The following is a 12,210-nucleotide window of genomic DNA, read 5'->3' as shown; positions in this document are numbered from 1 at the left end:
GTTAAATAAATAAAAAGTCGACATCAACAGACAGTAAACTAGTCACATAAATGTTATTATTTCGAACTATCTTCTTTTTATTCATCTACATTTGTACTCCGCAAACAACTTTACCGTCGATACAGAAGCCATCAAAATAGAAGAATAATAAATAAAACCGCATTGAAGGCAAACCCGCTGGCTATTGCCAGTCGGCAGTCTGCAAACTCTACGCCCAACATCAAAAGAGTAAAAGGAACTACACTGTTATGTGTGGAAAGAGTATGTTGAGAGCGTCTGGAAACGGAGAAAAGGTTGCTAAACCAGTGGAAGAAAAATGGGTGTCGATTTGGAAGGTGTAACGGATCCCATATCAGAGTCTGGCATAGCATTGGAAGACCTGCGATCAGACAAGGCTGATATAGATACCATCACTTGGAGAGCTTGGCAACCAAACGATAAATCTGTTAGACTGGAAACATAACACTAGATTTTCATAACTGTATCATTCACTTAATCCCGAAGATGGGCATGAATTGACAGTTCATGCACACAAGCTTCTGACGAGAACACAAACTGAAAAGAATGATGAGCATGTTCTTTGTGGCGATCAGTTTGGAGTTTGGATAGGTAAAGGACCAAAGACGTAGTTTTACGTTGGACTTGATAATGGAAGCAAGACTTCAGGAAAATCGAGGATTTGTCGACCTAGAAAAAGTGTTCTACACTGTTAATCTGTGCTAGATGTTTGAAATAGTATGAAAAATAGGTATACGCTATAGCGAAAGACGGATAATAAGCAATATCTACAACAACGAAATGGGAATGATCAGAATTGACGCCCGAGAGAGAAGGGCAAGGATTACAAATGGCATATGGCAGGAGTGTAGACTTTGTCTTGTATTGTTCAGTTTGTATATTACAGAAGCAATAAAGTAAGAAAATGGAAGGTTAAGAAGAGGGCTTGAAGTTGAGGGTGAAAATGGGTCAGTGATATGGTTCGCTGATAACACTGCCATATTCTACGAAAGTGAAGAAAAATTACGGGGCACTCTGAGTGAAATGTAAAGTCCACTATTTTTATAGAGTGAACCAAAAATTAGAGAAGTATTCACAATCAGCAGAAATGAGACAAACAACATTTTAATTCGACACTGTATAATGAAATAAAGAAATTCTGCTACTTTGGAAGCAAGCTAGTGCATGAATGGTAAAGCATGGCTATAAGACGCAGGTTAGTTCTGGTAAAGACAGCATTCCTCGACAAAGGAAATCTACTAGTGTCAAATTTGTGCCATAATTTGCGGAATAAATTTCTAAGAACGACTTTTGGTGTGATGTGACTCTTATATGTGGAAAATTAAAGTAATTGAGAAGATTCTCCACAGGATCGGGAAGAGAAATAGTTTGTGGATAATATAAAAAAAAACTGGAGGACGGGATGATAGGACATCTAGGTATAGCTGCCATGTAGAGTAAAAATTGCAGGTAAAGACGGATGTTCCCATATATGGTGACTAGTCATAAATTAACCTCTGACTGGGTATTAAACAAAAACAAATGCTTGTAGTTTCATGATGCTGCGTGGCTGGAAAAGGATATTTTAAGGTCACGCTGCTCAGTGATCACGTGATCACGTCGCTGTGTTCGTCAGTGTGTAAGCAGCAAGCGACTGAAAGAGACAGTGTTACTGCGTCTTTCTGCAATTACGAGGTACGTTTTGTAGTTCTCTTCCTGCAAGCAGAAGGATTAAATGCTGTCGGTATTCATCGTCAATTGTGTTGTGTGTGGGGGGACTGGGTTATGAGTGATCATCCTGTGAGGAAGTGAGGCTGAAAACTCAATGCTGTGATGAAATTAGTCGAGGAAGACACTCAGATATGAGAAACTTGTACAACATATTGACGAAATTACGTTATACGCTGCTTCACTGATTCCGAACTTTCTGAAGATGTGCTTTAGATTGCTGAGCTAACCCTTTTTAACATTATCACAGAGAAGTCAGGTTACCTTAAGTCCTGTGCACGGTGGGTATTAAAGTGTTTAAATAACTTATACGTAAATGAAAGTTTGATTTCAGCTTTGACATTCCCTCAGCACTACTAGGAAGAGAGAGGGGAACTACTGAACTGAATCTTGAATGGGGTGCAGTCTAAACAGTGGATGCACATTCATGTTTCCTATAGACCCAAAAAATTCAAGTAAGCGTCGTCAAACTGCAAACTAATGGTTACAATTTCCTGGAATTAAAAAAGAACTTTCACAACAGTTTCATGAGAGTAATGCTCGAAAAATACTGTGACATCACATGTGTATTCTGAGATCCTTCGATGGTCACTCCAAAACAAATAACTCCAGATGATCGCCGAAGGCGCATTCTCCCACACGACAGTGCAGGACTCCATACTGTGAATCGAAGAAAAAACTCTGACTTTTTGACACGGGGAGTTTTCGACATTCTTCCTATAGTCCGACTTTGGGATCAATTGAGATTCATTTGTCTTTCCAGGTGAAAGCCTGGGTGGCTGCGCTGCACTTCACAACCAACGATGAGCTCAAGTATGCTGTCGACGATTGGCTGAAGCATCAGGTGGCACCGTTCTTTGGTGAAGAAGCTGGTGTGATGGTACGACAAATGTTTGAATTTGTAAGGCGACTGTGTGGAGAAGTAATGTCACCTTGTAAATAGATACTGTATATAATTTTTATCTATTTTTATAATAGGTAGTCGTATGTTAATCTAGCAATAGCTCTTGTATACAATAAATAATTCGAGCTTTTGGGTTTATGTAGTGCTCTGAGATTAAAAGAGATTGGAAGCAGAGAGGAAATTGTGGTGGGCCAGGAAATTGTGGCGGGCCATCAATCAGAACACTGATCTTGAAAAAAGTCCGGATTGTTCACAGTACAAAGTGATACTCTCAGAAAATGTTACTAGCTTTTTGATCTTTCATTTCCTCTATACTGAAAAAATCAACCCGACCTCTGATGAAAAATACTGTTGGTGAAATGACCAAGTAGGGGACTTTCAATCCGCAATGGCACTTATTCAGAACCATCAGCATTTAGGGTTTGTCAGAAACCTCTATATTACTCAGTATTCAGTTCCATGTAGTGCAACAGGTTTCGCCAACAACTTACACATCTTGGTTCGAAGAACTCGATTGTGAGAAAAATAACGCAATAAATGTGCTAAAAACATTTATTTACACAAAAGCATTAACAAACATAACAGAAGAATCCGATCACTAAACGGCGTGGTCCAGGTACAGTGTCGATCAGTAGTGACCCCCATGGCCGCCGCCGCCGCCGCCTCCGTGACCTCCGTGACCACCACCACCGCCGCCGCCTCCGTGTCCGCCGCCTCCGTAACCTCCGTGGCCACCGCCGCCGCCGCCGCCGCCTCCGTGATGGGATCCGCAGCCGTGGCAGCCGCTGTGGTAGCCGGAGTGGTCGTTGTGTCCTCCGCCGGCGGCGCCGCCGCTCACGTGAGCCTGGAAGCCGTGCTTGTTGTCCGCCTTGTACTTGACGACGCGCACGTCGCCGCCCGGCTCCTTGATGTGGTACTCTCCTGCAGGAGTCACACAGAATGTACAGATTAGTGTGTGAACAATGTGGCTGACGATATACAGGATTATTCGTAAGAACCTCTGAGGCTTTAGAAGACAGTGCGAAAACTACAGAACCTACACAAAAATTGCACCATTCAGTGGACAGATCATCTCTTCAGTTTTCGATTATTAACGAGCAACACGGTGTAATCATACTGGGTGGTAGGCGTGTCAGACCACGCAGAAAGTCATCCGCTCCATATTGTCGGATTGCCTACTACGGAGTTCGTTTAAGGGGGCTCAATGAACTACACACGCATATCGACATTTCCCACGTCACAAACAGTGCCCACACTGAGCAACTGTATTGTGAGGTAAGAGTTTGGAAAGGTGATCCATCCACTAATAGGTGTCTATTTTCTGTATGTCTTCTAGTTTTGACACAGGCACCTTCTCAAAACCCTTGAGGTACTTAAGACTGACCCAGTGAATACTTTACTCTGCAAACGCGGGCCCTGACATGAAGTGGATGGATACAATTCGTCTCACAAGTCTTCAGCACTGTTCTCAACAGTTTGCCTGTACACACATATGCTTCAAGAAGGGACGTATCCCATTTGAATATACGGAGCCTTTACATCGTCGCAATATAAAAACATTATATTCAGCTTCACTCTCTAATCGTTCACTGTCCAATATAATCACTCACGTAATAAGTCTATAATGAAACTGAGTATCTCGAAACCGATTATGCGAAAAAATAAAGGAAAAAGTTCTACCATGGGCTATGAAAGCGGTATATATTTTCTTTGTAAATTATTTAAGCTGTGGACCCTTACAATCATTGCTAACATGAACATAACATTACAGCGGTGTCTGTAGCTTACCGATCACACTGTGTCCCTTTCTGTCCTCCTTATGTCCGTGGTGGTCTCCAGTGTGCTTGTCAGACACGTCATAACCATAGGTGTACAGTGGGTAGGCCTGTAAGGCAAACAACAGATCATGGTAAGCACAAGATATGGCAAGAAGCAATAACAACTTAGGCAGCAGAAGAATGTACAAAGTTATCTAAATGGCCAATCAACTGAGAAAAGTTTTCAGCTCATACAAAATGTTGCTTTATTACAATGTAACTCGTTCCAATCATGCTAGAAGAAAGACAAAATAAACTGCAGGTAGTCTGACAAAAGCTTACAAACAACACAGTACCGAAAAGGCCACAAGTAGGCAAATCACCCCAAAACCTACTAGCTATTGAACAGAAATAAGCTAAATTGTCTCACACAATGGAGATTTGTTCTAGAAGATTGTTATATACTCACTTCCATAACAGAAAATGATTCAAGTGATGGAAACCAACGCTTCACAGCTACGTTTAAGTGACACATGTTAGTTCTATATTTTCAGTATCATTTCTGGATATCTTACATGAATTCTACATTACTAAAAATGTTGATAGATATTCCCATATCAGTTTAGTGCTTTATATTGAAATCTGCTACTCCTGTCTTACATACGAATCCTTATGAAACTGGGCCCACGAATTTTCATAGTAGAAAAATTATTTCACTCATCACTTACTGCTAGTCACGTCATTGTATTGGCATCTATTTACAGTTGCAGTGTCTATGAGAAGCCAATGGCAGATTTGTTGAATATAGCAGATTTGGATGGTATTACATCTTCTTTTAGATGTACTTACGACAAAGTCGGTGTAGTGTCCACCACCGCCGCCTCCGTGGCCGCCACCTCCGTGACCGCCGCCACCTCCGCCGTGACCGCCACCGTGGCCTCCGTGTCCGCCGCCACCGTAGCCTCCGTGACCACCTCCGTGTCCGCCGCCACCACCACCGTGTCCTCCATGTCCGCCACCGCCGCCGCCGCCCCCGTGACCTCCATGTCCACCACCGCCTCCGCCGCCCCCGTGGCCACCGCCGCCGTGGACGGCCTCATGGGCTCCAGCTACCGGTCCGTGGAAGTAGGCGTGGGAGTGGGCGTAGCCGCCAGATCCTCCGAGATGTTTTCCGTGACCACCTCCGCCGCCTCCGCCTCCGCCGTGGCCGCCACCTCCGCCGCCTCCGCCGTGGCCGCCGCCTCCGCCGCCTCCGTGGCCCCAAGGCCGTGCCATACCATCCTGGCTCAGCACTGCCAACAGCAGGCCTGCTGCCACCAGTACCTGCACACCAAATAACAAGTTAGAGTTCAGCTCTACTTCCTTGTGGTTGTCAACTGAAAATCATTGCTGGCTGATTAAGTGGTCAAAAGCGTGAAGCTTTATCTATCTCACTAAGTGCTCTATCCACTGAAGAAATAACAAACCCACTTCACAGTTTAGCTCATTGCCTTAATCTGCCAGTACCTATCTGCATATCTTCCAAAGACCGCAGGAGATCTCCGTAACACAATGGGCAACTACGTCTGCGAGAAATACGGTGGATGATGTCTTGATGATAGAATATGGTTTATAACATTCTTCAGAGGACATTATTTTGTTATGGATTGTCTAGTGTCGTCCAGCACATAATTACGTTTCATGAAGTTTCGTAACAGCATATACTACTCTGCAGACTGAGGCAGAATTTCTTTTTGTGCAGTGTTGTCACTTTCGCTTTTATAATAACATCATTAAACCGAATTCACTGTTAATAAAACTTATATGTTTACTGTTGCATTCCTACTAATATCTAGAAAAGCCAGTTTAACCATCAGAAAATTAAGAAAGGCAAGATTTCCCTGCAGAATAATGCAACTAAACGCTAAAGCAATAAATATTTGTTTAAAGTTCTGAACTACCATCCAGCCGTGTAATTAAGTTAGCCATCTTTCCCTGTTAAGAAATTTGAATACCTTCTGAATGTCTCGAAATTGTGTCGTTACTGATCACCCGCCGGCTGGTCTGTAGTTTCTAATCTGTCTGAAACGACTGCCTGACCACTGCTAAAGAGATGTTAACGTTTACTCAGCTTTCAATAAAGAGTGGGTAAAGATATAAGGAAACAGATAAGTAGGTGGCTCTGCGAAAAGATTTCTGTTTGATTACAACAGTGGTACCTGCACTGGTATTTATATGTATTTATTTACTTTCACTTGTGAGTAGTTCAGCGGAGTTTCGATTGTTGTAACGTCAGCTTCATACTTCTATCAACCCAAAAAGTTTGAGAATCGTACAGGTCTCTCAACAAGATGTGTAGATTAACCTTTATAGGAAGAAAGTTACCTGTAGAGGTCTGGTGCGGTGGATACCGTTCTCATAATACGCACAAATAATTGTAGAAAATCTACACGTACAAATATGTGTTCATCCCTGCAGATACCTGTTAATCGTGATAGAAGTCTTTACGTAAACTGTCAAATATGAATGCAGTTCCTTGATGAGGTCTACCTAAAAATTTTGTTCTTGGACAATGTCGTGAATGAAGTTTGGCTGTAAGGTGTACGTTGACATTACACTATTGAAAAGCTGAAATCTAAGAAACTGCGTGACACACATTGATACCTTTGGCTTGTGTTGATATCAAGTGTGACTGTTGGAGATTAGATGGGTGTGTATGTGCATGTTGTGTGTAATGTCGTGTTTATGTTAACGATGTTGGTGAAGGCCTGCTTTCGAATTGCACAAAAGAGGACGCCGAGCATAACACCCCTATCTGAAGGGTGACAAACTTCCATGTCAGTTGGTAATAAGCTGTCTCTGGTCTCATAAACAGCAAAGATTTGGGTGACATGCGCATAGGATGCAGAGTAATCGTCTCTCTGAGCTGTAGATTAAAAGTAATTGCTCCTATCCAGCAATGGATAGTCTGGAGGTTCTGGCAAGAGATCATTGAACTGAGGCGGATCTCCCGTGAAGGGAAGTGGTCCGGTTTCAGACAGCGAGCAGTCGCGGTGCAGACCGAGGATTTCCTCGCGGAGAAGACTGTAGAGAGCGGATCGAATGTCTCAAGGGACAGCAATTAGAGACAGCGATAACCTGACTACCGGGCGCACGTCCCTTCGTTCTGCACTGCACGGGTCGGCGAAAGCTGTCCATTGTCATTCGATTCCTGTTGCACTGTGTCTCAGATGAAGAACACTATATTTTGATATGGCGTGGGTTCATTATTCTCACATTATGGAAGCGCTAGAGTGTTTTATAGGTATATACGGTATCCTTAGAATATTCTATAGGCTTGCAGTTGGCCAACACAGAAGGGTAGAGCAACATATGCGACTATTAGTCGAACGACAGATCGTTCCACGAGAATTTCTATTGGTTTCTCCTCCAAATATGATGATGATCTGTTATAAATTGCTCACTGGTTTTGTGGCAACAACTCACGAAGAAACTGCAATAATCGTCCCAAACCTTCACCAGATATAATTCATAGTAACACTTCCTCCCATCGTGAAAAATCTTCTATCCTTCTAAACTAGTAGTTCTCACTTAATGTGTATATATTTACACAATTCTAAGTCAAGGTAGTGATATCTATATGAGACGAAATCCATGCATCAATACTTTAACTTCGTTCTTGATACAGGCGTTAACCAAGCGGAAGACAGTACAAGCTACTGGAGACAATTGTATCTCTGTGTCTCTACCTCTTTTTTTGTTGCGATGACTATGACATTCCTTCCTTACAGCCAACGACGTGAAATGAGGCTAGGGCAGCTTGGATATTGCATGCAGATGTTACTAGCTGTAAGTATAGGAAATAAGTTTGAATGATCTGCCAGAAAACGGTGACTGTTTTCTTATATTATCCCCAGTTAGAGTTAGTTGTGTTTAATGCTTGTTCTTCCTTATTTCAGAACTTTTACATAATTTAAACAGAACAAAAACAGACAGATGCTCCAAAAATAAATGAGTAATGGCGTGTCTTCATTATTACTCATATAAATCTATGCAGTGGTGGATGGCTGTTGCACTAAACATGTCATAATAAATCGAAGAAATGTAAGAAAAGCAAAATGTATTGAAATATTTAGGGACGAAATCCTGCAGATGATTTAGAAAGAAACCTGCGGTAGTTTTAATACGCAACCTCTACGTTTGGCTGAAGTGGCCTAGGCTCAAATGGTTCAAATGGCTCTGAGCACTATGGGACTTAACTGCTGTGGTCATGAGGACCCCTAGGCTTAGAACTACTTAAACCTAACTAACCTACGGACATCACACACATCCATGCCCGAGGCAGGATTCGAACTTGCGGCCGTAGCAGCAGCGCGGTCCCGGACTGAAGCCCCAAGAACCCCTCGGTCACAGCGGCCGGCGAAGCTCAGACAACTAAACTCGCTGGAACCAATACGCTGGATAGATTTAGAGAGAATCGATAATGGAGGTAGACTACGCAACAACATTACCTGTTTCGCCTAAGGATCGTGTAAACACGAAGGATTAGAATCTTTATGGGGTCATTTTTCTGCGACTCATGCGCGAATGGGGTAGGACGGAGAACGACTAATACTGGTGAGAAGTAAATTCCTCATGTACTGTAAAGTGGACTGCGGGAATGTAGACGTATATAGCCAAAATCAGGATACCCAAATGGGTATTCGAACTCGGTTCTTCCCAATATGAGTATATAGTCTTAACCACTAGCTCCCCGTTGCTTGGTACAAAAGGAAAAGACTAGAGAAAAGATTTTTGTTAACTAATGACACACACTGCAACCACCTTTTTAGCGCAAAATTGTAAGCGTTTACGTCCTTATCTTTTACTGTAAATCGCTGTGTAGCTCTGAATGTTGGAGGAGTGAAGAAGTGAATGCCGGCAAACATGAGAAAGATACAGTTGACGACGCATTCAGCTAAGAACAAAAACAAATTTGTTAAGTAAATTCAGTATTCAGAACAGTAGAAATAAAGTCTGGGAGAAGTTTACCTGAAAAGAGTTCTATAGAAAAATAAGGATTGCAAAATAGTTGACAGATGTGCGACCGTATCTCTGTACGTCAATGCACCTGATGATGGCAAAGTAGTCGGTTGCCGAAACATTGCACCCGTCAGTCATCAAGACCCGAATTTACAGCCCTGAATTACGTTGTGATCTAAAAGTCGCTGCCACAGACTGCAGAAAACTGCATAGCAATGGTTGGCTGTTAATTGAATTGTAAAATGTGCAATCCGTCCTTTTCGCATTCTTGTATCCCAGAAACACAGAGGGATAGAGACGGAGTTATTCGAAATGACTGACGTTTATATAAGGAGAGATTTATTTCAATGGAGGAGAACTAGGGAAGAATTGCGAGCTGAGGGAAAAATATGTAACATCAGAATAAATGCACTGAAAACAGGAGGTATGAAGTATTTTGTAGTTGCAAGACTTGGTACTTGGTGCGCAGCTTACCCTCGTCGTGCGGCCCATGTCGCTCGCTACTCCTGCGGTGCTCGGCTTGCTGCTGGCAGCGGACACTTGGAGACTGGTGACGACTCGGTGTCCAGCCGAGCGTTTTATACAGGCAGCCACCGTCTGGTCCTCTTCGGGAGACGGGGCGACGAATGCGGAATCCCCGCGGCCGTGACGTCACCGGGTTCATCGCCTTTCGCCGGTCCGGAAACACGGACAGAGAGCTTCGCAACTTCCCGAGATCGGGCGGCCGTTTTTCTGTCTGTCCGGACGGGCGCTGGCCTCTTGTCTGTCGATTTACACGCTCGCCGTCACCGTCCGCTGGCGGCCAGCACGTCGCCACACGGGACGGCGATAGCTGCGCCGAGCCCAGCTGCGCTTGGGAAACGACGGTTGGCGCCTTGCGACACGGCTCAGCCCTCTCCACAGGTGCCACACTTCGCTGTCCCATCACCCCACAACGTCAGAAGCATCAAGAAGGACCTTGAACAGGTTGGCTCTGAGCACTATGCGACTTAACTTCTGAGGTCATCAGTCGCCTAGAACTTAGAACTAATTAAACCTAACTAACCTAAGGACATCACACACATCCATGCCCGAGGCAGGATTCGAACCTGCGACCGTAGCGGTCGCTCGGCTCCAGACTGTAGCGCTTAGAACCGCACGGCCACTCCGGCCGGCCCTAGAACAAAATGTCCCCCTACAAGCTAACCGGAGTAGATTCTGCGAACAACGACCGTATGAAACCCAACTTGTATTTTTTCTCACGTGACATGCTGAAAGTCTTGACAAGGCAGCCAGGCGGATGCACTATTTCTCGTTTCCGAAAAGTATTTCGCTCAGTACCACACCTATACGTATTATCAAAAGTACGATCATACGGGATATCGAGTGAAATTTGTGACTGGTTTGAGGATATTTTAGTAGGGAGGACGCAGCAACTCTATTTGAATGGAGAGTCATCAGCAGATGAAAAGGGTGAATCTGTGACGACGTTACAATCTCTGACGTACGACGGAGAACGGTAAATACATCAATCTGAGGGAACGGACCCTGGTCCGGAAATGACAGGGTCGATAGATATAAGCGAAAATCGTTCTGATACTTCTGGCAGTGGACCACTTCCACTGCAACCCCTTTGGTTTCCATATATACCGAACTAAAACAAGGAAAAAATATTTAATATATATTGCCTCTAAAATTCATACCTTACGAGCTATGAGGTGTTTAAAATTACACTTATAAAGGAAGAAGACGGAATTAAACTCTAGAACATGCATTTTGACCTGTTTCTCATATTCAAGGTTACATTTTGGTCAGGACAATAAATAATAAAAATGAAAATAAACAGGAATGGGTGTAAAGTAACTGAAACAAATAAATTACGACAGTATTTCCATGAAATAAATAACAAATAGTATTATTTGTAGTGGGAAGGCGGTGAAGTGCAGCGACCGACGCTAGATGGGGCAGGCCACTCGTAGATGCATGTTAGTTTACCTTGGCTGCCGTTCTTTTTGTGCTATCCAAGGTAGCGAACGTTCCTGAAGGGAGCGGAGGCGCACCGTCCCGTGTGCGTGGCGCCCAAAAACCTGTGTAGACGATGGCGGCACTGTACATCGTGCAAGCCTTCGAGGGTACACGATAACACTTCCCACTAGGAACACAAATGTCAGGAAATAAGTTCATCAGAGATTACCAAGTAAACTTTTGGTTCGAGACTTTTTGCTCGTTAAGAACACAATCAGGATTCTGTCTCTTACTGCCATAGCAGCAATTGTGGTGATATCCACTTCTGTAATTTCTGTTCATGGTAAATCGTCGGTATGTTTACCATACGCTACTATGATGATCTTCTCGAGAAACTGTGAAACTTTTTCGATATCATCATCCGCTAAAGAGGTCAATAGGTTCAAGGTCATAGTATACATGCTCAAAATGTGTGTACGTAATATCCGGTCTGAGGCTAAAATGTAGTTTTAACTTAAATGTAGTAACTTACAGCAAGGGTTCTGAGGTCAACAAACTATGTTTTTAGTCAGCATTTAACCATCAATAAAACTTTATGACGAGCTGTCTCTGTATAATCGGCACTTCACTCCTCTATAAATATGCCCAAACTGGTGCTACAGTGATAAAAAATGGGCTACAAAGGGTCTTCACATCCCTGAAAAGAACTCAAAATGACTGCGAAAAATTTTTTGAAACTGGAAAGACCGCAAATTCAGTAAAATATTTCAAATCACATTTAAGCTCTTTTAAGATACAAATCATAAGCCGGATGTTTTCAGTGAATTGCGATAGATTAGCGAAGTATCCAAAAAAGATCTAAAGGATACGATTTTGTTC

The 12,210-nt window shown here is 43.2% G+C and overlaps 1 protein-coding gene across 1 annotated transcript; it reads right to left on the bottom strand.

Moving 5' to 3' along the window:
• Window positions 1-3,167: 3,167 nt before the first annotated feature.
• Window positions 3,168-9,923, bottom strand: LOC124712022 (glycine-rich cell wall structural protein-like). Its single transcript, XM_047242313.1, has 4 exons — window positions 9,862-9,923; window positions 5,236-5,709; window positions 4,418-4,514; window positions 3,168-3,550 (listed from the first exon to the last, which is right to left on the bottom strand). Exons 1-4 carry the CDS (start codon window positions 9,877-9,879, stop codon window positions 3,258-3,260), a joined length of 882 nt encoding a protein of 293 aa, XP_047098269.1. The 5' UTR covers window positions 9,880-9,923; the 3' UTR covers window positions 3,168-3,257.
• Window positions 9,924-12,210: the final 2,287 nt, after the last annotated feature.

This window comes from Schistocerca piceifrons, chromosome 8 (genome assembly GCF_021461385.2).
Source record: "Schistocerca piceifrons isolate TAMUIC-IGC-003096 chromosome 8, iqSchPice1.1, whole genome shotgun sequence".
Taxonomy (NCBI): Eukaryota; Metazoa; Arthropoda; class Insecta; order Orthoptera; family Acrididae; genus Schistocerca; species Schistocerca piceifrons.
Note: the sequence above shows the minus strand (reverse complement) of the source record. Positions and strands in the feature narration are given on the sequence as shown.

Coding starts and splice junctions, on each gene's coding strand:
- LOC124712022 (XM_047242313.1), bottom strand. Junction 4,515..5,235: donor GACACTACACCGACTTTGTC/GTAAGTACATCT, acceptor TTTGCCTTACAG/GCCTACCCACTGTACACCTA. Junction 3,551..4,417: donor AAAGGGACACAGTGTGATCG/GTAAGCTACAGA, acceptor TGACTCCTGCAG/GAGAGTACCACATCAAGGAG.